General features: G+C 38.7%; 1 protein-coding gene across 6 annotated transcripts in view; it reads left to right on the top strand.

Annotated features, from left to right (window-relative positions):
* Nucleotides 1–698: 698 nt before the first annotated feature.
* The window catches only part of MAPKAP1 (MAPK associated protein 1), a 161,482-nt gene continuing 135,342 nt past the window's right edge, over nt 699–26,838 (top strand). For 3 of the 6 annotated variants that reach the window (XR_012155279.1, XM_073314618.1, XM_073314615.1), the window contains exons 1-3: nt 699–840; nt 18,641–18,968; nt 24,939–25,028. Coding sequence is in view for 4 of the 6 variants with exons in the window: in XM_073314618.1 (XP_073170719.1) it covers nt 18,710–18,968; nt 24,939–25,028 (349 nt within the window). In the remaining 2 variants the exon portion in view is untranslated. Of the gene's footprint in view, nt 841–8,868; nt 9,027–18,640; nt 18,969–24,938; nt 25,029–26,838 lie in introns of all 6 variants that reach the window. The other 3 variants (XM_073314616.1, XM_073314617.1, XM_073314624.1) reach the window with 3 other exon arrangements.

The raw sequence follows: 26,838 nt of genomic DNA, 5'->3' as shown, positions 1-26,838 counted from the left end.
CATCTGATTGTGGTCGCTGTTGGAGGCAAGGTACTGAACCAGATGCCCGGGTCCGATGCAGGATGGCAATTCCTGTGTTCCTAAGAGAGAGAGCGGATTGAAAACCCCACTAAATGAAATCTGTATCCTGTCTCCAAGGTGGATGCAAGATCATTCTAATGACATCCCTTTTCCCGGCTGTGGTTGTTGGGTCTTTCTTACGCCAAAATTGTTCATTCACTTTCTTATTTTTGCAAATTATGACAGCCGGCCCTTTCCATGGCGTCCCGCACGTTTCCTCTAGATGCCGGGTCTCTGTCTCGTCTGCGGGACTCTAGCCCCCCTACGAGAGGAAGGCGCTTCGGCCCTACAGATGCAGGCGACCCCGGAGCAGGACGCCCACGCCCGCCTGCGCGGGCCGGGCAGCGACTCCGGCCCCTGCAAAGCTCGGCACCCGAGCGCCTGGGCCGACTCTCCACGAGGGCCGCGGGGCTGCTCGGGGGTTACTCCCGGCTCTTCCCTAGCGCCCCAAACGGCCCGGGGCGCCCCAGCGCCAGCAGGCGAGGGCTGCGGGCCCGGCGGCCGGCGCGGCTCGGCTCGGCTCGGCGCGGCGCGGCTCGGCGGCTCCCGGAGCGCGCGCCAGCCGGGCCCGCGGCCCCCCCCTCCCGCCGGCGCGTGCCCGTGCGCGTGCCCGTGCGCCCCCGACCCCCGTCACTTCCGGCAGGAGGTTGTGTTTCCGGGTTCGCGTGTCCGCGCCGCGAGCGGGTGGCGGCGGGGTCTGAGCGGCCCCGGAAGCGGCCCCGCCGGCGGGGGCAGGAAGAGGGACCCGGCCCCACGGGAGTTGCAGCGCCCGCGCGGCCTGTAAGTGGGGAAGGGTCCCGGGTGCCAGCTGCGCCGCCCCGCTCCCGCCGGCCCCGCTCCCTGGACTCAGGCAGGCTGCCCCGGGGATGGAGCCCCGGTGCCGGGCTGAGCTCGGCTCTGTGCTGGGGCAGGCCGCGTCCCGCAGCCCGAGCCCGAGCCCAGCCCGGGGGCTGCGGCTCGCCGCCCGCTGGGCCCTGGGCAGGGCCGGGCCGCGCCCCTTTGCCCACCCCGGCCCCTGGACCCCGCTCCCCTCCCGGCATTGAGGCCAGAGCCCTAGTCTCCGTCTGCCCCCCACCCCCTGGAACAGCTGGAGCCCCGCTGGAGCCCCAGGAATCCAGAGCCCTCGCTCCCAGCGCCCCTTCCCCGAGCTGGAGGAGCCCGGGAGTCCCCGCTCCCTGTCCTGCCCTGACCCGTCCCTAACATGGTACTTCGCTGCGGGCGTTTGACACCTCGTTGAAGGCAGAAAAAGGAGTGTGATCAACAGAACTATGTAGTTGGTACAAACCTGCGGTTTCTCCTTCTCTCTCAGCAGAGCTTTGTTGGCAGAGATTATTGTACGTTGCCACGCGTCTGACTTCCTTATCTTCACAGTGTGGTGCAGAATATTTGTAAATCTCTTACTGCCTATCACATTTCATTAAAATTAAACAGTGAAAATGAGTGAACAAAGTATAGCTAATGCTACATGAGCATGGTTTTAGTGCACCTGTTCTGTTGCTAATTCACAAAATTCTGTAATTGACAGCTGGTCTTCACTTGTGTGAGTTAGTGAGATTCTTCTGTATAATCGTTCATTTATTCCTCAGAATAAAAGTCTTGTTAAATTCATGGGCTACAGGAAACCATTATTCTACCTTTATGATATTTCAGAGACTTATGTGAATATATCAGTCCTGTAGATATACAAATTAGTACGGTTTATATAGAGAGCTTTATGTAGGCCGCCCTTTAGAGTAGGTAAAAGGCACTTAAAACACACCAATCTTTTTGCAAGGTCTTCATTGTAATTGCATAATATAATGGACAAGAAGCTATAGTTTGGGTAAACAATGTAGATCAAGTGGGCTTCTAAGAAGTGATTTGAAAGGGGAAAACAGGTGATGATCTGGTGGGGCATGTGGCAAAAGGCCTGGACTCAGGCACATTATAGAAATTGAGATACTGTTGAGAGGCTTTGGTTCAGATACTGAGTTTCTGGTTCCCATAAGCAAGTACAATAGACTTGATGTCCTGGGATAATATGGTAAGTTACATTCCACTGTGTTCTGCTATTACCACCTCATATTAACATTATAACTTTCCTGTTGCATGAGCTTCTTTGGTTTGGATCCCCAGTCTCTAACATGCTACTCTGGTTGTGTAGAGTGCTTGTAGTGTGACCGTTTAAAGTGATTCCACTCTGCCTTATTTGCTGGTTCATTGCCTTGTTTTCTGACACACATGAGAAGGGTTGCCAGCCAACTGCAGTGCTCACATACTGTAGGAATTCCAGGGTGGGAGAGGGAGTGGTATATTTTGTGATTGAGACAAAGGTAAGGTTTGATATAAGTGTTGTTAAGCCCTGGTTGTCATCTAGACCAGGAATAACATAGTTTACTTGACAACTGTTTGAAAACTAAATGACAAGATGAACCTTTTGGGGCATCCAGACTGTTTTCAGTTTAGCTTACCTTTTACTTAGGTCCTGTCTATACACAGACTGGAACCAAAATAACTAAATTGGTTGTAATTAAAACCTCCCATTATTTTAGTGCAAATCTGTGTGTTGACACTTTTCAAATTGAGAGTGTACTGTTTTGATATAGTCCAAAGTAAGAGTCTATCCACAGATTTGCTCTGAAGTAAAAAAAAGTGTGAATTACAACCAGCTTAGTTATTTCAGTTCTAGTTGGTGTGTAGACAAGCCCCTTCTCATAGCCACACACCATCTGTTGATTACTGTAGGTCAGTGGTTCTCAAACTTTTTTGTACTGGTGACCGCTTTCACATAGTCTCTGAGTGCGACCCCCCCTCATAAATTAAAATATATGTTTAATATATTTAACACCATTATAAATGCTGGATGCAAAGCAGGGTTTGGGATAGAGGCTGACAGCTTGTGATTCCCCCATGTAAAAACCTCATGACTCCGAGGGGTCTTGACCCCCAGTTTGAGAGCCCTGCCATAGCTTTTTATTTCAGTTATGTGCCCTGTCTGCTCTAGGTTTCACTTTTAATTGTTTGGTTCTCTTGGAATTTGTTTGTATAGGAGTATGAGTGGCCCTTACAATAAAGATCTCATCACTAAGTTGTTTGTCAGAGGATCTGTTTGTTATTTTCAATAAAACAAGCTTTCCGTTACCAGAAATTCTGGGGTGTAAGAATGAGACAAATGCCCGAGGGCCCTTGATACCTTAAATAACTGAAACAAGTTGATTTTTAAAAAAACACTGTGTTCAGTGTAGAAAAGCAAAAAGTCTTCACAGCCTTCCCCCATGTCTGTTGATGCAAAGAACTCCTTTTAGCACCTTTTCATAATGACAGTAAGTTTGCTGTGCTACATTTTACTAACACCAGTTCTTTCAGTCTGTCTGGTCTATATAGTCTATATATTAGAGGTGAGGCTAATCCAGCCCTTTGATATTCTACATTTTAATATTTCCCCAGTGTCTCTGATGGCAAGAAAAACGAGGAGTCCTTGTGGCACTTTAGAGACTAGCAAATTTATTTGGGCATAAGCTTTTGTGGGCTAGAACCCACTTCATCAGATGTATGAAGTAAAAGATACAGGAGCAGGTATAAATACATGAAAGGATGTGGGTTGCTTTACCAAGTGTTAGGTCAGTCTAACAAGATAAATCAATTAACAGCAGGATACCCTAAGGGAGGGAGTGGTTGGGTCATTACAAAACCTAAACTGAATTTCCTCAATACTAATTTCTCCCTACTGTTACTCACACCTTCTTGTCAACTGTCTGAAAAGGAGTACTTGTGGCACCTTAGAGACTAACCAATTTATTTGAGCATAAGCTTTCGTGAGCTACAGCTCACTTCATTGGATGCATTCAGTGGAAAATACTGAATGCATCCGATGAAGTGAGCTGTAGCTCACAAAAGCTTATGCTCAAATAAATTTGTTAGTCTCTAAGGTGCCACAAGTCCTCCTTTTCTTTTTGCGAATACAGACTAACACGGCTGCTACTCTGTCTGTAATGGGCCACTCTCTTACCACTTCAAAAGTTATTTCTCCTCCTTTGGTATCCTGCTGTTAATTGATTTATCTCGTTAGACTGACTGACCTAACACTCGGTAAATTAACCCAAATCCTTTCATGTATTTATACCTCCTCCTGTATCTTTTACTTCATACATCTGATGAAGTGGGTTCTAGCCCACGAAAGCTTATGCGCAAATAAATTTGTTAGTCTCTAAGGTGCCACAAGGACTCCTTTTTTTTTTTTTTTTTTTTTTTTGCTGATACAGACTAACATGGCTACCACTGAAATCCACTGGCAAGCTTTCTCAAAACAAGACATATACTGAAAAAGCCTCCATATTTGCTAATATTTGTCTTTACTGGTGCTGGTCTGTAGTATGTTTTTGTTCACATCTTGGGCTTGGTGTAGTGTTGTCCATTAGCCCAATTTTAATCATATGAAGCACGTCCGTAACCTGTTTCCATGATGTGTTTTGAGAGGAAGTCCTGTCAAAAGTTAGTTCACAATTTTTTTAAAAACCGGGGCATGCTTTGTGCACTGACCGTTCAGAAGCCTTGGGCTAATAACTCAGAAATTAAGGAAGCAGGGAAAAAAGTAGGGAAAAAAGAGACCGCTAGGGAGCTTTGAAAATTAAAAGGAGAAAGAAGAGATAGCTAAAGTTAAACAATTATGAATCTGTGCTTACATTTGATATAGAGCCCAAAGGGCAATTCTCTAAATAGTAATTTTCTTTGTGACTATGCAAACAACTCATAAAGGGGTGCACGGACCCCCAGCCCCGTTGTGATGAGAGAGAAATGTGATTATGGTCTGTCTTGTCCAAAGTTTATTCAGTTTAATTTTGTTTAATATAAATGGGTACAAATTTTGATTTCTAAAATACTTTCTTTGGAATGAACTGCTGTTTTATAAGTAAATACTGTGGAATATAAAAATGAAGAAAATAAATCCTGAGGGCTGTTCAGGATCTAATTTTGGATGCTAGCAGTTCTAGCTTTGGAAGTAGAAATGATACAAGAAAACAGGATTAGGACCAGAGAGAGAAATTGGCAGGTAACGCTTTTTTTTTTTTTAAATAAAGGGTGGGGGGGAAAATCAGCATTTGGAACAAAGTGTGGTGATAGAAAAATGTTGAGATTAAATTCTGGTAATATGCCTTGCCTACGTACTGTGGATTTTCTTCTCTTTACCTTTAAATGTATGCAGTGCAGTTAGTTTTATTCATAGCTAGATTTACAGTATTTGGAACAGGAATCTACATTTATGAATATGCTTTTACTGTTGATGTAGACAAAATGAACTATACATCTAAAACACATTTTAAAGGTAATGTCCCTCTCATTTCTCTAGGATCACATTTTTTAGTATTGAAATGTGATACTATGGTGACAGAGACCTAGCCATAAAACTATGACTGATAGGGAGCAGTTATTTTGTGGTTGAAAGCCAGTTAAATATTCCAAATGGAATTTACTTCAGATATAAGGTATCTCAACCAAAGAAAAATTGGTAAACAGCCCTTAATGTAATCCTGCCAATATTCTGGCAATTAAGTTTGTCTCTTTAGTTTTGTTAGAAAGGACCATAGGCAGATGAAAGATACAAGCCACAATCCTACAGTCAGATCTTTTGGGGAGGGGGCCCTAGGCAAGCAAACCCAGTTTTAGGTCATTGTCAAGGACTAATGAGGTTTGTTCAGGAAAAGTGCAAGCCATAGTCTACAAATTGAGTCCCTTGACAATTCTTCAAAGAACTTTGACGGAGATCTAAACTTTTTTTAGATCTAATTTTATTTTTTTCAGTGGTGTACAGGCAAAGAGAAAAATATACTTCTCTGGATTCTCCTTTTCAGGCAAGTGTATGGTTAAAGACTGAAGTGTGTACTATGTAAATGTGTACAAGTGATGGTGTTTGTCTGGGGTGAAAGTAAGTTAAAGGACTTACCGTATGCCAGAGTCCTGAGCAGGGGGCGTGGCCTCAGCTGGAAGAGCCAGGGCCTTAAATCCCCAGGCTCTTTAAATCTTGATTTAAGGGGCCTGGGGCTCCAGCTGCGGTAGTGGCGGTGTACCGGCTTACTTTCACCTCTGGTGTTTGTAACACAAATACCTTCCCACCTCACTTCACCCAAACCCAAACATCTACACTACAATTAAACATCCCCTTAGCATGAGCCCTGCAAGCCTGAGTCAGTTGGCACAACCCAGCTATGGGTTTTTAATGGCTTGTAATCATACCTAGAGAGTTGAAGACCAGAAAGGACTAGCAGCTCATCTAGTCCAGTAGTTCTCAGACTATGGGTTGGGACCCCAAAGTGGGTCACGGCTCTATTTTAATGGGGTCACCAGGGCTGGCATTAGACTTGGTAGGGCCCGGGGCTGAAGCCAAACCCTGAAGGCTTCAGCCCTGGGTGGCGGTGCTCAGGTTACAGACCGCTCACCTGGGGCTGAAGCCCTTTGGTTTTGGCCCGCCTGCCTGGGGTGGTGGGGTTTAGGCAGGCTCAGACTCCCCCTCCCCCACCTTGATGTTGAGTAGTATTTTTTGTTGTCAGAAGGGGGTCACGGTGCAATTAAGTTTGAGAACCCCATATCTAGTCTGACCTACTGCACAACAGAGGCCGCTAATCCCCACCCAGTTACTCCAAAATTAAGCCCAATAGCAAGGATTAGACTAAAATAGCAGTCTTCAGGAGACTAAACCATTATGTGCCTCAAGCAGAGAACAGGAAGGAGTGTGGTTTACCAACACCCAAGGCCTCAACAATGGAAGGTGGTGGAGGTAACACAGGTTCTATGCTTATCAATTCTGTGTTTGAGTTTGTTGTTCTCACAGTATGGTTGTTATTGGGGGCCCTGGGCTTGTCTTTCAGCACAGATCAGCATTTTAAATAAATTTGTTAGTCTCTAGGGTGCCACAAGTACTCCTTTTCTTTTTTCATTTTAAGTGTGAAACTTGTTAGAATAAATATGCATGTAAAATCTGAAATTCTACTAACAATTTGGAAATTAAAGAAAAAATACAAAATATTCACTAGCAGTTTAAGACTGTTACATGGGAAGAAAGTAAAGAACTAGCAACATGTATATAAAATATTTTAATTTACAAAAAAATCATGATTTAAATAAAAACATTTATTTATGTTTTTAAATCATGATTGTTAACTTTCATGGCTTAGCCTTGTGTTATAGTTGGAGAGTAGGAATCAGGACTCCTAGCTCCTTTTATCTTTTTTGCCTCTGACTTACTGTTAGGCTAGTCACATCATCTTTTTGTACCTCAGTTTCCCATTTGCAAACAAATATAGTAATACATTAATGTAAGGAACACTGAGGCTTAGTTAATGTCTGCAAAGCATTTTGCATATCTGTCGAGAGGATCTCCAAATATTGTTAAAGGACAGTGTCAACTTGAAAAATAACAGCTCCATCTAAAGTTGTGCCTACTTTCGTTATAAGTAACTCATCAGATTACTGTAACTGAAGAATGATAAAGAAAAATAATCAGTTTACAGAAAGTGCTATTCAGTGGGCAAAGTATAGTCAGTTTCACTGTCTTGTTGATGCTGAATACCCATCCTTCCTCAAGTTCTGCAAAAGGGTTTTGATCATTAATAGAAGTAGCAATTTTTTAAAAGGGATTTAAAAAACAAAATTGGAACATGCTATTTACAAAGTGCTGTAACTTTTTAAAAAAAAAACCTGTGTCTTTAAATGCCGAAATGAACTAATGTGCTCTAGGTTTTTGCTGCTCTTGTCAACCCTAATGAGCATGTACTTCAAGACTATGGTAGCTTCATCGTATGTGGCCAGCACAGTATGATTAGATAACTTTGTGAATGTGGAGTATGTGCTCTGTTACACTTCTGTAGTAGCCAATATAAAAAATTCAGTATAATCATAGATGTTAAAAATTAAGCAAAGTGTTTGAACATATTTAGATTAGGCAAAAATCAGACAAGATGCCGCTTTTGTAAACTGCTTCTGTCCAAACCATTCAGTACAATATCAGAATGAAAAATGACAACACTTTGTCATCTGTTCAAATTGATATTGCACTCTTTGCAGTGACAGCTGAAAAGGCCCACAGGTGCCATATAAAGAGGTGACCATGTTGTCATATTTCATTTAGGCATCCCTCTGCAAAGCCATAATTACCTAATTAGGTTGTTAATTAGGAGATTAGCATTTCACTATATTGATAGAATGCTCTTTGCAGGCATGAGTCTAGATACAGATTTGTCTGCTCTAATTTATATTCTCTGCATTTTTTAATACATATTTATTTGCTTAAATCTTGATGTGGGATAACTCAGAGGAACGGTTTGTTTACAGTCAAATGAAGCTTTGACAAGACCAAGAAACAAATAGTGGGGGCAGGTTATGTGCATGGGAGCTCCAATTTTCTCTCTCTCCAAACCCCCTCTACCTCCATGACACAGTAAATAAAATATTTAAGATATTTCAGTTGGTATAATTTGCATCCTGATTAGTGTGACATCAAAAGTAGAAGAATTCCAAACAGAATTCTGTAAATACAGAAATAAAATATTTTATATAAAACAGATTTACGTGTTCCTAAGCTAGCGAGGATTTCTAAAGATATTTTTAATAAATGTTGCACTTGCATCATATTTTTTAAAAATCCAGTTTTTCTCATGACCGGTTACCTTTTAAAAACCACTTTAAATGGTGCCTTTCATTATTTTTTTTTAAATATAGGAACCAAAGGATATTAGTGACAGCTTTTCTAACTAAGTATTCAGTCTTAAATATAGCTGAGTGTTTGAAACATTAACTTAAGTTTTCATATGTGGTTCTCCTCTCTCCATTATCTAGCACGTACAGGATTCTGTCTAGTACTCAAGTACTATATGTATGCTGTATAGTTTTCAAGTCTTTGAATATTCACAGTGAGCTGGAATATTTGAATTTGGTACTTTTACCAGAGGTTGAAGACTAGAAAGAGGAAAGGTTGTTCCTGTACTGGTGAGAAAGTAAGTATCCAGAGCTGATTTTTCATAAGTGGAGGCAGAAGTCACTGTGAAATTATTTTGCATTACCTGAACCAATAAACTATTGAAGTGCATTCTCACCTTCCTGCTTCAGCCAATGTGCTGTTGGGGAAATGAATTCTGCTTTACTAATCTTTGTCTTTTTGTGTTGGCCTTTAAAATCACTTTAAAAAGCTGCCATCAAATGGAGATGTTAAAGTCTAGGGATCAAGGAACCACTCAAGCCTACGATCATGTAATATTGTGTTGTTCTTTCCAGCCTTCTACATTCTGAGATTGAAGGAATTTTTTTATATTCATGGCATACTTTCATACTTTGTAGAAGTTCTGTGATGTTTCAAATTTGATTTTTTTTTTCAAATCTAATAAGATCTAATTCTTTATTAATTGATTATGGAACACAGTGGACTTAAAAATTACCCTTCTGTCTGAAGATTGCCTACTATTACTGAAACATAAAACAAATAGAGCAAAGAAAACTTTTTTTTTCTCTATTCAATTTTACTTTTACAACAAAAGAGAAACATTTTTAAAAAAAGGAAAATCACAGAAATTGGCGGAAGGACTGTGGCTGGGGTCGAATCTGAAACTACTTTTAACTTGAAACATGGACAATTACAACATATTTTATTAAAACCATGAGACATTTATTTGATAAGTGGCACTTTAAAGGGGTGGCTGTGTCTTCACAAATATTCTGGTTTTGTAGGGACAATTTAGGAAATTTAACTGCAGCATAACCACATTTATTAAACTGTTAAACTAAAATGGAGGTATCCCATCGACTCAGAATTCAGAATAGTTCCTGATCCGCAACTGTATACTTATTTGTCCGTCCTACTGAGCTGTGTACTCTGTCTAAGGCTTTTGTCTGAATAAAGATGGTTTGGTTATTTTTTTAACCATAACATACGACAATTTCTAATAATGATCTTTAGTTATTCAGGGCATGGGGACTGCATGATCACTGTATAGTTATTTCAATAGGCCAACTGTGAATTTGCAAATCTATTCTGACTACTATGAAATTGTCGTCTGAGCTGCTGCCCTCAGAACTCACCAAAAGCATGTTCACAACAAACCTGTCTACCCTGACGTCAGACCATTGCCCTAATGCTTTGTCTAATCCCAGATAAATTCAATTTAATTTTAAAAGTAATTTATATTATGTAGGTCACTGGAGAGTAAGTCTCCCTGTGGGAGCAGGGGAGATATTGCAAAAAACAGGGGTTAGGTGGGGAGGGTGGCCATAATGTCAGCCAGACTATTTGTGCAGTCATATGGATGGGGAGTTCTCATGGCATTCACCATTCAGAACAGAAGGGTTCATAGCCAAACAGAGCTCAGAGGTGATGGAAGGGAAAGAAAAACTCATTTTACCATAATTTAGTGTTGCCAACTGCCATGATATTCAATATTTTTTCTCAAAGCCTCCAGCTGCTAATCATGTGTTTATACCGGAATTTCAGTTTGTGTTTGGGGAAAAAAAGGTTTCTAGCCCTTACCTTTGCAGAGAAAAGCTCGAAATACCCCCTAACTGCATTCACAGGGGAGAGGATTCTGACCAGATGGCTGGGAATGTAACGTGGGGTCAGTGGCGGGAGAATAGCCCAGAGCGCATGTGTGGTAAGATGGTGGCTGCCACATGACCCCATCCCCTTCCCCAATCTTCTGTTTCTCCTTTGGCTGGAACAGGAGGATGAGTCCAGGATGCCCCCCAACATCCTACCCCCACCAGTTTAAATTTAGCCAGGCTTTTGAAAAGCCCCTTGTTCTGGTTAGATGCCCCACCCTCCATCCTTTTAGTTGTAGCATAGGACCTGTGGTTTTTCATGATGCTGTGGCTCTGACTGATGTCTGTTTTGGGATCAGAAAGGATTTTTTCCCATTGGGCCAAATTGGCAAAAGGTTTGTGGTTTTGTTTTTTGTTTTGCTTTGTTTGCCTTCCTCACAGCATCATAGAGCTTCAGTTGGGTTGAATGCAATAGGATTTAAAAGTTTTGAGTAAGGAAGGTCAAATTGTTAACTCCTTGCAACTTGTGGGCAGTATCCAATGCAGGTAAAGGCTCCTAGGGCCAGCTTCCAGTGGTAAATGAGACCTGGGCTTTTGGCTGATGGAACTTGCGGTTCTGTGAGTGGGGAGACCTCAAGTCTTTGTGGACTGAGATGCCCACCACCTTGGTGGCCTCTACGACAGCTTGCTCCTGCAGTAGGGAGAAAAGAGAGAGGTTTCACCGTTGAACTGTGTCGCAGGGTAGGCTGTGGAGGGTCTACCCTGAGTTATGGTGTGAATGGAGTCATAGAATCATAGAATATCAAGGTTGGAAGGGACCTCACTAGGTCATCTAGTCCAACCCCCTGCTCAAAGCAGGACCAATCCCAGTTTTTGGCCCAGATCCCTAAATGGCCCCCTCAAGGATTGAACTCACAACCCTGGGTTTAGCAGGCCAGTGCTCAAACCACTGAGCTATCCCTCCCCTCCAATAACCTGCACTGCAACCGGTTTCTGGTACTGTCAAAACGGCAGGTGGGCATATTGCACAACTACCAAGTGTAAAATTAATAAAGTTGTGTCTTAAATCCATCCCATATGTCTTTTATTCGTTCACCCGCATATCTTGGTCAAACTTGAATCTTAAAGGCTCAATATCAGAATACAAATAAAAAGAATTCAAATTTTATATTTATTTATATATAGAGAGAGAGAGATAGATATTTTAAAAATCAGGTACATTTGAAGCCAATCTCATGCTTTAGGGGTATCTGACTTATGATATTTGAAGATGAGGTTGACAGTACTTATAGATTGAGAGTGCTTTTTTTGGTCTCAGCAATATCTATACCCTGGACTCAAGAAACTCCTTGAGATTTGAGCTTGCGTCTCTGTGCAACTCAGCTTTGGAGTCTGAGGTCTGTTTGACCCATAATGCATTTAGTATCTCATAAACAGTTATCTAAATAAATATATAATTCTGTTACAAATAGTCTCTACTTAGAAACTGACATTTCGCTAACATTTTTAGAATAAAAGAGAGAGAAATTTGAAATCTGGATATATTTTTGTAATTAGCTATTCTCTTGCCCAGGGATATTACACTAGCTTACCTTGGGACCAGATAAAACTGCATTAGTTGAGGATCTGTCAGTGTTTTCATTATAAACTACTGTGAATGGGTATTTGTAGTTATGTATCTTTAAATTTCTCGGAGCTTTAACAAGACTTGCAAACTTTCCATCGTTTTGCTGTTTTAAAAAAGAATTGTGTAATTAAGTAGGTGGTGTTAAATTCAGATAATAGTCCTGATCGAGCAGAGGAGCTTTAGGTTAGGGGGGGAATCAGGCAAGTGCACACCCGTTGTGCTTATCAGAATATTTTATGATCGATATAAATCTGTTTATCATGTGTAAACTTCAAATGACACCAGTTTGGATCATGTATTGTAAGTTGCTACAGCAGTGGCAAAATCTTAAATTTAATTTTTTTTCCCCACCAAAAGAGAGATCTTTCACAGAACAGTTTTTGGTTTGTGGTGAACTGCAGCATAAATGGTAAACATTTTTCAGGATTTTCTTATTTGTTTTTCCTCTTCTGCTTTCCAACCTCTCAAGCTTTATATCAATATTGCACTGTCCTTTTATTTTTTGATATATCCTTGATGTAGTATTATAGTATAGACTAGCTCTCTGTTGATATTCTGCCTTCCTTAAAATGGGAACAGCAAGTGCTTTGATGGAGAGATTGAAAAGTTATCTAGTTTTGCTGTAGCCTCTAGAGGTGTCTGCAGTATTCCATAACTGTTTTCCATTGACATCTGGAAATCAATAGCCCTACACTTTCTCCCTAACAGTATGTTAGGTGCAATATTTTATGGTTGTGGAGATAGTGATATGTTACAATGCTATGCTAAATTGGCTCATTAGTACTTTCTATATTGGTATTAAGTCCTACCTTAGTGCAAATACAAAATCTGGCTCCTTAGTATTTAGTTTTAGGGTAAGCTAACTGTTTATGATGGTAGAAGAAATATTTTCTAATAAGAATCATTACCTACTTTTTGTTTGACAGTGTCCTGTAAAAAGGAATGCTTTTGATTTCAACTGTACTTTTCTTAGGATAATTAGTGTTGTTTATATCTTGAGCACAAATGATGTGTATAAACATAAATCGTTATTTAGCAACTAGCGTTCTCATTAGTTCTCTGTGTGCTTCACTCTGCAAAGATCTTTTGACATTAATGGTACACGTATCCCACTGGTTTCTGTGGAACTTTGTATTACAGAAGTATTATTTTTCCAAGTTGCATAATATTTCAGAGTAATTTAGTGCTCTTGCATTCTTAGAAGTAAAAGCAGGTGCTTACAGGCAATGCAAGCAGTGATCTCTATAGTTGAAAGAAAAGAAGGTCTTGTGGCACCTTAGAGACTAACAAATTTATTTGAGCATAAGCTCTCGTGAGCTACAGCTCACTTCATCAGATGCATTCATATTTCCATTATAAAAGGTCATTTTTAGTTGCTTACTGCTTTCTCAGAGTTTTACCACTTCGGCTGAAATTTGTTATTTCAGAAGTCCAAGAGCAAATTTTTCTGAATGTCACACTTTTGGCCCATTTTCGAGCATGGAAAATGCAAAAATTAAGTTTTTCACTAAGAAAATTATTTTGGTTTCCTCTGAAGGTCTAAACTTCAGGAGGCAGCAGTGCAACATTGGAATGTTGTATGGTTATATTCCTGACGATGTAGATGGCCACTGAAAACTAGATTTGATCTGGCTGAGTTATAAGGATTTAAAAGTTGCATGCACTGGATTATGTTAAACTCTTATTAGCTTTATCTCCCAAACTTCAATTGATAATGCACATAACGTGCCTATGTAAAATGAGTGGAATACGTCTCAGGATTTCATTGTATGTGCACATGGGTGTGTGACAATGGAATAGAATTTCAGGTTTCAAAGACAGGATTGTGGAATATGATGTGAAGGTGTGCATGAATGGAGGTAGGACTTTCAAGGGGTACCATATGGGAAGAGGTATGACCTCTTCAGAGCCCTGCCTTATTTCACCTCCAAGGAGCTCCTGGGTTCTCTTGTCTGATATAGGTGAGGACGGAATGAGGTGTGAACTCCTACCTCATCAGTTGCACATACTGTGCAGTGAAGGGTATCTTTATTGCTGTCCAGTAAATATAGTAGCATTTCTGGAGTAATTTCATTGTTTTAAAAAAACACCCCAGAAATTCAATACAAAATATTATATTAAAAGAACATTATGTTGCCAAGAGCACCCAGAAGCCAGGAAGTGACACATTAAAGTTTGTAGCTCAAATTTAGATATATCCCTTTGTATATATGTATCCCTGTGTATGCACTAAGATACTGTCTTTTAATTATATGCTTGCATACCATTTTTCCCCAGGAACACTGCCTTATTTTGTGCACACTTTAGACAACTGAATGAGATGGGGTTGTGTGGTGAATTGGTCTGGGATCCAGAGCATTCTGCCTTACTCCTTCTATACTCTGTTATAAATGAGGCTGATGTACAGAGCAACCGTATTTCATTCACTGCCAGTGGTCTACTGGAAGAAGCATTGTTATGATAAAATCAGTGTACTGAGACCCAAGGATCAGACAGGAATCAGTTATATTCTTGACTTTGCATAGACTTCCTGTGCAACCTTGAATAAGTCACTCAGCCTCTTTGTAGCTCAGTTCTGCATCTGTAAAATGATGAAGATACTACTTAACTTCACAGGAATGTGTGAGGATAAATTCATGAAGATGTGTGAGGTGCTTGAATACTACAATGATCAGATCCATAGAGAAGCCTGGAGAGAAAGAGAGACCTTGTTCAGTGCATAGCTTGGATGGTGTGCACAAAGTGAGACATTGGGTCATGCACTGAACAATAAAGTTAAAGAAAAGAAACTGCCTCATCGCTGAGAAGCATGTATTTTGTACACTGAACAAAGATAAAGATTTTGTGGATAAGTAGTTTGTGATCATGTAATTATATCATACCCAACGGGGCAAAGTTACAGTTTTGTAGGCTTCTTACTACAACTGTTACATTTTTAATGTTTTGTATGGAATATACATAAAAGTTGTGTCTAAATTATATTACCATTAAATAAAACCGTATCAGTGAAGTTCAAAATGCTAAAATAATATGAAGGTTTTGATTTAAAAACACAAAATTTGTGTTTTGCTGAAGTGGTGATGGTGTCCTGATATTTTCTTATGTCTCGCTACTACACGTTGAATTGCAATAGTCAGCCGTGGGTCTGAGGAGCACATGAGCTCTGATACATTGCCTCAGCCAAGCAGATTAATGTCAATCTATCCTGCAAATCCATACTCTTGTGAGTAGTCTCATTGAAATCTGTGGGAATATTAGTATTTAAGGTTTCTCATGTAACGGTTTATAAAGTTGAGAAGTTTGCCTGAATTTCTTTGCCTTTGTGCCTCATGTCAGAATCATGACATTGCATTATATTTTGCCTCTGTCAAAAGTGGGAACTGATTATAATATAGATGGCAAGTGCTAAAATACTGTGGGGGGGATCAGGACTTGATGAATAATCTTCACATTGTCTGAATGAGAAGTTTGGTGGAATTTTTAAGACTTTCCAGTTAATATACATTTTAGCATGGAAGGGGTTTTAACGTACCTTTGCTAAAATTAGAAATAAAAGGAGTTCTTTTGGTTAAACTCTAGAGTTGAACACATAATTTCTTGTGATTTTTCCCATAATTATGAATAGACAAGGTGATTGCATGTGTAAGACTGTAAGGAAGCCTGAGCAATTTAGCATGCTGACTGTTAATAGCTCGAAGTCGGGGTACAGTGTAGAAAGGTAAAAATACCGCATCTGCTGTTACATGTTGTTAACTCCCTCAGCAGACATTAAATCATTTCAAGTACAATAATAGTGTAGGAGGTAAATTAACTAACCATTAACAATCTTATAAATACACAATTAACATGCCAACATTTATATGACACATTGATGGGGCAGCAGTAATTTTTGATTGGGAGTTTGCAGACCTTTGAGAAGCCTAAGGCTGCTGCTTGTTTAAACAAATTCTTACCATTTGCAGGTGAGCAGTGCCTTTTCCAGTACTAAGTGAGGTGTAAATAATTATATTTAAAGAACATTCTCAGTACACAACCTGGGAGACATTTCCTTTTTAAATATCCATCTACTGTACTTAGTTGTCTGTACTCCTGAGGTCAAAGCCAGCAGGTTATTACTTAAAGGCCCTCAGCTGGCAAATTACAGCAAAGGGACACATGCCTTATGGTCTCTCATTTTTAGCAGACAGAAATATTTACAGACAGACAATTTATTTTTCTAATTAAAGTAATTTGTCTAGACATGCATAATTGTAATTTAATAAAAGTTGCTAGAAAACAGCTGGACATTGTTAATGTAACTTATTAAAACTTGTGGTAGAAGTTGAATTATTCTTTAAGAGGTATATTTTTAACAAATGGAATGCTGGATTTCTTCTCTCCCATTCTTTTGCTGAAGTCCTGCATGGTGCTGGGACTATTATTTAATATTATGCAATGGTATAAATCTGTATGGCACTTTACCAAAAAAAAAAAAAAAAAAAGACATCTCTCCATCAAAGAGCATAGACAAGAAATGACAACAGACGAGGTGGAGAACGGAAGAGAGAGAGAACAGTAAGAATCTGTAAAGATTATGTAATTTGTGTTGTTAGATTCTGACTTTTGAGGGTTTTTTATGGGGGAGGTATTGGTGATCAAATCCCATAGTATGATGCTTGCAGAGCCGCCTTTGGACACCTCCATAATTTTGACTTTCTTTCCGCCATTAGTAACTGTATGTGGCAGTCACTGTTGAAGTTAAGTACTACTTCTTTCCATTTAATACAAATATTCATGAAATCCTGATGCCAGACCTGTTGGTGCCTAGTGAGGGATCTCCAGGCTGCTAGTTTCTGAGGAATAAAGTATATTTTGTGTGAAATGTGGTGTGACTTTGCCGTTCCCATTTATGTGAGCTTGCTGATGCTTTCCTGCATTCTGGGCTGTGACAGACTGTAAGGCAAGGCTCAAATTGCAATCTTTTACTCTAGTTCTGTGGGAATGTACTTACTGGGGTTTGACATCCTTTTTTTCCTTAGTTCTTTCTGGGAAATTCCTTTCTCTTTCTTGAAGAAGCTCTTGCAGAATGCAGTGATAATGAGAAGTTGTCATGTACCCGCAATATGATTATTTAATCCCTGGAGTTCTATAGTTGTTTTAAATCTTTTTTTTTTTCCTGGAAGTGGGAATGTTTCAGCCATGCATTTGTATGAAAGGCAGTGCTGTCTAACAGATATAAACCACAAAGATTGAAAGTTCAAGGTCCTGGGTTCTGTTTCTTGCTCTGCTATTGCGATAGCTATAGGCAAGAAACTATGCCTCCATTTTTGCTACATGTAAAATGGAGATAACGTTTACCTCGCAGAGTTTGGTAAATATTTGTTTGTTGTTAAGCAGTGCTATGAAAGTGCAAATTGCTGTTGGTAAAATACTAAAGAGCTTGTGGTATATGACCATAGTATTCTTCGGGTGTTACACTAATGGTCCTCTAACTAACTCCATTGAGCAGCAGTGCAAGTTAAATGTTCTGTCCTGAAATGCAAACCTTTTCTTCTCTTTTTTTAAAACATTTCTCCTTGAAATGGAAAAAACTGGAGTTCAGCTGGTAGGATGCACATTTGGGGTTAAAGAAAGTTCCCACTTGAAACCTATGCCTTAATTTTTAGGTCTAATTATTAGTTTCCTGCTGAAGAAGTCTTTGCTGAATGAAGAAATGGTGTTCAGTGTATCATTGCTTTAGCATGCATTTTATGACTGCTGCACCAACTTTTCAACAATAAGTCATGTAGGTGGTAGCAGTCAGTGTGAAGAGCTGAACTCAGAAGATTGGAGGGAGCTGAGAGCACACAGAGAAGGGGTGAGAGGGAGGGAGTGCAATCATCCAGCTGGCCGATAAATCTGAGAGATCATCTCAGGAGGTGTCTGCTTTAAGGGGTGCTAAAATCAAGCATTGAAGAGGCAGTATGCAGAGGAGGCTAGGAGGAAGACAGCATCAGAGGAAGCAGAATGGAAATACAGGATTGTTGTAGGGGGTGGGTGAAAGACAAATAAAGACATAGTGGCTGATATCAATTACGTGAGAGTGGGGGGCTGAAAGCATTAAAGGAAGAGAAGGGAGAAGAGGGGAGATGTTGAATGTATAAAGGAAACTTCCTCCTGAGTGTGATAGGTAGGTGTATTGTACCTTATAGCAATCATTTGTTTTGTGTTAATTACTAGTTTGGGGGTGTACATTTTATTTAATTTTCTTAGGTTATCTATTTGAATTCAAACTGTCCCCCAGGATAAATGGTTGCCACTTTTATAGATACTCACTGTGTAAATGGTTGTACCATGTCAGAATGAAATTAAAGTAATTCAGTGCATAGAACTTAGTTAACTAATACTTAATTCCAATTTTGGATGTGACAAAAACATCACAGAGTAAACATTAATCACTCTGTTTTTCTTAAAGTGCTGTATATTTTATGTTTCCAGGTAAGTTTGTCCATGGAGCAGTATGGAGAGAAGAAGATAGCATAGTAAGGTGGTGGAGTTGTGGACAGGATGGCCTTCCTGGACAACCCAGCAATTATATTGGCTCATATTCGGCAGTCACATGTGACCAGTGATGACACAGGGATGTGTGAAATGGTCCTGATAGATCATGATGTTGACCTAGAGAAATTCCATCCTTCTTCAGTGACTGGAGACACTGGTTCGGAAACGCAGGGAAGCAATGGAGAGACTCAGGGTTATGTATATTCCCAATCAGTTGATATTACCTCAAGCTGGGACTTCGGTATTAGACGACGATCAAATACAGGTAAATGCTATTTGCAAAAAAACCTACCCCCAAACAAAACACAGAACCAGCAACAACATACCAGTTAGAACCTCACGCAAAAGGCTAATTTGACTTGCTTGGACCAGTTATCAGAACCCAAGTAGCTACTTATATGTCAAACCTTTCTTTTGTAACATTTAGCTAGGCAAATAGGTCTGTTTCAGGAAAAGAAATACATAATGGGCCAGTTTCTTTAGTGCGTTGTTAACTGATTTTTAGTTGATTTTTCTACTCCAATGTACCAAATCACAGTGTGTAGAAGAACTTTGAAGTTGTCAGTTTTATTACAAAAAATTAAAGATTTAGAAAATATTGTGGTAAAAAACCATCAAAATTCCACTATCAGTCCTTGAAATTCTTATTGTTTAGGTACACAAAGTCGGTTTTTTTTTTTTGTTTTTGTTTTTGTTTTTTGTGAGGATACCTACTTTTTGAGTAGTACCTACCTAGTGGGGCACCAGACCAAGTCATTCTGGCCCGAAGTATTAAAACCAATGACACAACTGAGTATAGGAAAAAAGGGGTTAGTAGATGGACAAGAAAACCAGAGTAACAGAGGCCACTGAAGAGAGAACAGGACAGGGGAGGTGTGAGAGAATGTACAACAAAAAGAGGACATACATAGTGTTGAAGAAGGGAGGGAGGGAAATGGAAGGAAACAAAGTACAGAAGTAAATGTGATACATTTATACTTTGTATTTACCACATTTATTGTGGAAAACTTGAGTGAGGTGTTGGCAGAATGTTGATCATAATTAATTTTGAGTCATAATACCTTTGAGTGCACAGAACTTCGCTAACAGAGCAGGTGTCTCTTAAAACTGCATGCCACAGTAACAAGTAATGTTAGGAGTCTTAGACCAGGATTGTCACAGTGAATGCTGACAATGTACATCATGACAGGTCAGCTGCTCTATGGGCTTTTATCATGAAATTTCAGAACAACAGATGATTTTGTAGTACCAAAATCCAAGTTGGATCTTAATTCTGTAATAGCACTTTTTTCTCTGATGGTGCTCTAACAGATCAACAAATGGGAGATTTAGCAGCAAGGAATATATAGTATCAAATATATTGTCAGATTAATAACCTGATATATCCTTTACCTGGAGGGGAATTAATTCTTCATTTGAAGACAGACTCAGTGATCCATCTTGCTTTTTCATCTTTGACTTCTGCTGTATTGTATCTACAGTACTACAAAAATCTGAGTTAGGATTTGAGCTCTCAAAATATGCTAATTTAAAGATATTTACCTTTTTGGTATATACTAATTGCTTAGTTTTTGTTAATAGGGAGAAAACATCCCTCTTCTGTTCTTTTGCAGTAGGGGGATGTGGGAGTTGGTACACACAGCCTCCAAGGAAGGTTCTGTGCTGAAATGCTCGAGTGTTGAAGGCTTGAAATAGGAAGTTCATCTCTTTCCTTGTAGGAACATACATTTGCGAAATAATTTTTTTGCAGGTAATACACCACCACCTAAAGCTCAGAAGTAAATTTAACTAGATTCTACCTACCCAGAAAAGTGATGTACAGTAATAAGTATCTTAAGATACTTTTTAAAAGCTAATGTATTGTCAAAAGTTGTGAAAAATAATTAATAGTATTGATTCAGTATAATTAAGGCATCTCGCTAAATTTGGAAATAAGGTCCATGAATACATAGTCCTAGGACTAGCTAAAACTGACTTCCATGTAGCCAGGTGAAAAGCTTAATGTGCCAGACCGCATGGCATTTTCTTTGAGAGGTTAGTTCAGTTCAATTGTTGTTACAGGATAAGAAAGTGGAGAAGGAGAGTTCAAAGTGTTGTGGAATTGCTGCAAAAAGTGGTACTGACAGATAATTTCACAGAGTGGGTAGATAAAAAGATAGATTAAATTCTAATCTGAAACCATTTAACTTCCCAGTTAGTGGCAGATTTTAAAACAATTGTTAGTATGGTCAGCCCAATGGGGAGCCAAGCTGATGTCAGTTGTTTTTTGTTTTTTGTTTTTCTTTTCTCCTCCTCTTGAACCTCCCTCATCTTATTCTCTGATGTACATTGACACTGCCAGGCAGTTGATACAGTTATTAAGACCTACATAGCTCATGACCTGAAACAATGAATGATATAGAGAAAGTAAATTGGTCAGTTTTATTTACCCTTTCTCATAATACAAGAACAAGAGGCATCCAAAGAAATTGAAAGCAACAATTTAAAAAATAAAACCTTTTTACACAAGACACATAGTAAATTAATTAGCCGAAAGTGCTCAGTGCCAGAAAATATTAAGTGCAAGAGCTTCACAGGAATCAAAAAAGGATCAGATGTTTGTATAACATGCACAGTTTGGTTAGGTAGAATAAAAAAAGTACAAGGGCATATAAATCTTCATGCAGCAAGGCATAAATAAACTATTAACAGCCTGGAGTTAGAAACTTCCTTTTATGGGGAGGCTATTGCGTAAATGTAAAAATTTCTATTCTGTTAGGGCCACCAACTTCCCTGAGGCCACTTGTCTTCATTCCCATTGTAAACAATGATATGCACTGGCTATTTCGAAGGAGGGCATCTTAGCTCTGCATCTCTGGCCTCAGTTCTATTAAGAGTAATCAGAGGTGGCGGCCATTTTGAAAGAGAGCAGTTTTTTTATGGAATTCTTTCATAGAACATAATTCTTCAGCTCTGCTGAAGAAGAAACTTTAATTTATGAAGAAAAATGACAAAAATAACTGTTAATCATAAAAAATCACTTGTAGCCATTGCGTGAGATTTCACTGAGATTTGTCTATATGGAAAGTTGGAAGAGTCAGCATTAATTATTGTTAATTATCTGGCACCAGATCTTAAGGCACTAAGTATCATAAAGGACCCATATTCTACTTAATTTTAACTCTTAAACTAATTAACAGATTTACTTGTAAATTCTTAGAAAATGCATTCTGTACTTAGAGTAGGTCCTGTAAGTTTGGGGAAGATATGCTGTGTTCTACATATATAGAACAAAGTGATTGAATCCCTACTTTAAGTGTGAAACAGTCTTAACTAAGGAACTGCAACCAGCTCCTCAGCCATACGATTATTTTTATTAGCTACTCAATTTCAGATCTGTTAGTTTGAATATTTTTTCTTTCTAGTAAAGGACAGTAGATATTGTGTGTTCCTTGTAGCATAGTTGAGGCACTTTACATTGGTCTAAAGTAGGTGATATAAGTGTTTATTCCAGTGGATAGTGGCAAATGTTTTTTGAGTATATGATCTCATGTTTACTCTCTATGGTTTTAATACTCACCAAGAAGTTTTTAAAGGAATTCCCACTTGTGTTGTCATTTATTTCCTTTGGTTTGTATAGAATTGAATTCAAATTGTTTTTTCAAGAGTAAATTATGTAGCTGTAGTAATTTATCCATGCACTGCTGATGTCTGACAAGCACTGGAACAAAATGTGTTTTACTGCAGCAGTGGAGAGTCGACATGTTGTTATAGGTCCTACAAAAATAGTGGCTATTGAGCACTCATACATGTCAGGTTACATTGTAAAGTAGGTTTAATTTAAGGCGTAAAACTTTGAAAAGTTGAAAAACCTTGAAAGTCGTCTCGGGGTGCAAGGTTGTACAATGAGGTAAAAAACACTCTGTGCTGGCATGCTAGGGTTGCCAGACCATGGGGCCAGGCATTGTGGGGAGTACAGGAGCTTGTCAGCCTAGTATTTATCTCTACCATAGGAGATAGGTAGGGAGAGCACGGATACTTGGTTTCCCATCTCTTCTCCCACAAAAAAAAAAAATGTTTATTTCCAGCCCACAGAGATTATTAGCCAGAGCAAGGGGGGGAGTATGCTACACCTAGTAAAGGGCTGTAGCAAATTACTTCTCTCCCAAACTCAGGGGTAGCAGAAAAGGCTCATTTAGCCCTTAATATTTGATGGAAACAGAACTACGTATGGTCAGTGAAATTTTTGACACTGAATGCTTGCAAACTAATACGTTTATGAGAATGAACCTTAAATAATTCAGACTTCTAATAGATGCTGATAATCCCATGTAATTTGGAGTGGCTGTAGTGCAATCACGCGATGAATGATAATTTGGAACCAACTGGTAGAGGAATTGTATTGAGATGGAATAATTGCACATATCTCCATTTGTTCTTTTAAAATAAAATTAACCCTTGACTACACCAAGCCAGATTACTAAGGCTTTGTGAGAGGAATCCCACAAGGATTAAGGAAGGTGGAGTTCATACACTGCAGCTCATGGGCAAACTGCAGGTCTTAAGAGGATGGTGCAAAACTCTCTTCTTTAATACGTAGTCACCCTGCCCTCTCCCCACAGAGGGACATGTCAGGGCTTAAAGGGATACAGTTGCCCTTAGAAGGGTCCCAGGCACCTGGACGAATAGCTCCCCTTATGTAAGAAATTGACCTGTTATTAATTACAACAATGTTAAAAGAAATGCTACATTTCCTGGTTTCCCCATTTCTTCCCTTTCCCATTGGTTTCAGGGAAACCAGAAGATAATTTAAAAAGCTGAAAAAGCTATTCCAAATTATAGATATATTTACCAGAAAGATATTATTTCTCTTTGGGGGAGGGGAGATTTTGAGGGATTGATGCTTAATGTGGCCCAAATAACAATTTGATTTTGAACTATAGGTACAATAATAAATTAGAAGAAAATGGCTTCACTTTTTAAAACTAAACTCTCACAATGGAAGAACATCTTGCTTCATGTTTACCATTACGAACAGAGATGTTTCCTGTACTTTTTTCACAGTTAGTCAATTACTTTTTTTAGATATTATAGCTAAAGTGTCAACAACTTTTTTAATCAATGCTTTGGCTAAGAGTTCTGATACTTGGTAAAATGTTGGACTGATGACCCACCATTTGCATCTTGAATGCAGTTCTAAGTATAAAGAAGGGATAGAATGTATCAGTGTATTTTTTATTGGTGAAAGTGTACAGGAATTGTCAGAGTAATTCAGTATTTTAAAATCTCCTTTAAGAGGCCATTTTAGTTAATAAATGATCACAATACATCAAAATTGTTAATATATCCAGCAAATTGTGTTTTCTCAAATGACCAAAATCATTACTTCTACTTGCCAATCTAGTTTGCTTTCTTACTGGTAATGGTGAGTTCACTGCAGTGATTATTTCTGGTGGTTGGTTTCTCGGGGTAGCTTCTACCTGATTATTTATTTGATAGTTTGTCTCCTGAGATAAATCTGGTGTTAACAATAAGTGAATTTCCGGAAAGAGGAGATCCTGGAGTCTGAGTTGCTTGATACTTTAACTGTTTGAGCCTTATTTTCAAGATCTATTTTGGAGATGGAATCAAAATATGTAAAGAAATATTATATTCATTTTAAGATTTGACTAATGTTGTGAAGATACAAATCATTTATTTTATTACCTATAAACTGTTTCAGCACACTGAAGAAAAAGCTATGCTAATTTATATCGCTTTGACATTTTATAATTTTCATGATTTTTAGATAAAGGATTTTATATTTAAAACTTTAATAGTCTAGTCTGAGTTCATTTATCTTTAATTTTTGAAACGGGTAGAGTAATTCATAACAGTAATTTTATTCCTGTAATGTAATATTCACTTGAGTTCATTTGTGCATTAAAATTCCTTTAAGACCGTTATTAATGATTTATATAATGAAATGTCATATTAATCACAGAAGTTTTCACATTTTATTATTCTCTTCCATGTTAATACTATCTTTATGATCTCTATTAATGTTTTATATCCTCTAATTTCAATTATAAATCAAGAACACTTTCATGTTTTTGTTGGTATTTGCTTTTCAGGGGTGCCACCTTTAAAATTTTATGACTTCTCCCCCTACGTATGCAGTATAAAACATCTTTATTCATATAAAGGTAGTTAATTATGTCTTTGTTTATAGTAAACTTCCATTGACAAACTTATAGTAATAATATTTCTTTTCAAGCTCAGAGACTAGAACGACTACGAAAAGAGAGACAAAATCAAATAAAATGCAAAAACGTTCAGTGGAAAGAGAGAAATGCTTCTTGTTCAGGTAAAAAGAAACATCTATTTTCTTTATATTTTTAATTGTTGAGTTTACTTAATATTCATTTACAGAGTTTTCAGTTTATAAACCTCACTTAAAAACTTCCAAAACACAGAGGAAATATCAGTGAAGGATTCTGACCACTTCCTATTCTCACTTGTGTTCTCCCCGTAGTTTTCAGCCACCACCTGCCCACTCCTATTGATTTACATTGATTAAAGAAAAATCAAGACATTGATTAAAAGCTACTGTAGTTGACTGAAGTTTTAATAAATTAGAGTTTTTTAAGGAACATTTCAGAATAAAGATTGTTAACACAGTGCTTGCAGAACTTGGCAGTTTCTAACATCACTGTTTATTTTGTGTCTACACATAAAATTTAGGTCAACCTATCTAACTTGCTCGTGATGTGAAAAATTTTCACCTGTGAGAAACGTAGTTAAACCAACCTAAGCCCTGGTATAGATTCAGCTAAGTCGATGGAAGAATTCTCCCATCAACTTAAGTACCACCTCTTGAGGTGATTTACTACAGAGATGTAAAATCCCCTTCCAGTGCTATAGCAAGTGTCTACACTACAGCAGCATAGCTGCAGTGTGACAGCTGTGCCGCTGTAGTACTTGCAGTGTAGATATACCCTGAAGCTCCTCTTAGCTTGATGATTAAGCATCAAAGACAATGAAATTGTATTCTGGAATTTTTTGCATGGGAGCTGGTGTTTAACAAAACGAATAACTGACAAGCCTTGACTGTCTCCTTGCAACAGATCAAAGCTGATTAGAGTATCTAGCTTCCAGGTGGAAGACCACTATTTTCAAAAAAGTGATAGGATGCATAACCTATTTCAAGTGGCCTTGGATGTTATGGATGAATGTGTGGTGTGAAACGTTTTTTTAAAGGTTATATTTACAAATTTTAAAAGTAGTCTCGGTCCGTTTTCTAGGTGAGGAGGAAAGCTTAAGGGGAAAAAAAGCATGAGAGAAGTATTATGAAAATATGACTTGTCTTCATGGGTTTTAAGCTTCTTGGGGCTTCTAAACTCACTCTGCCCTCACTTCATCAAACCATTAATGTTATTGAAAGATGGCTCTTGCTTTTAATGTAGCTCTGCTTAAGAATGTGGACACAGGAAACTTCAGAATGAAATGAAGCCAGAAATGCCATTTGAGGTTTTTATCTGTTTCTTAGAACCGGTAGTTATAACTAATATTTTCCCTGTAAATACCTATTACTTTCTTTTGTAACTTATAATTTAGTGTTTCTTATTACTATACTGTGGTGCTTAAATGGTAACATATGGAATTAAAAAAATTCTATGCCAATTATTTTATTTCCTAGCATAACTGATGTCTGTTCCTGTTGTATTTGACACAAACTGTCAAAGTCTTGTATGGTCTATCATGCCTCCTTCTTTCAAAATTTGTATATATCTTAACATGGTCCCTACGTAATCTCGGTCCCTAGGTCCCTGTATTTTTCTGTCTGCCCTTTGTAGGACCTTCTCCAGTTCTATAATATCTTTTTCATAAGAGAGTGAACAGAGCTGCTCACAGGATTCCAAACATGGTTGCACTAATCCCCTATACAGAGTTAAAGCATACATTTGATAGTTCTGTTAATGCATCCTAAATGTTTTTGCCTTTTTACTCTGTTAAGCATTATATTGAAGGTTTTAAAGTTTAATCTTCCATAACCTCCAACCCCTTCTGCTCAATGTTTTGTAGCTTTTGACCAGTGACGGTATAATCCTCTCTTCTTGTTTCTTATCCCTAACCATATTCCTTGATGTTTCTTTGCATTGAAATGGACAATGGAT

Source organism: Lepidochelys kempii, chromosome 16 (genome assembly GCF_965140265.1).
Source record: "Lepidochelys kempii isolate rLepKem1 chromosome 16, rLepKem1.hap2, whole genome shotgun sequence".
Classification (NCBI taxonomy): domain Eukaryota; kingdom Metazoa; phylum Chordata; order Testudines; family Cheloniidae; genus Lepidochelys; species Lepidochelys kempii.
This window is presented reverse-complemented; position numbering and strand designations above follow the sequence as displayed.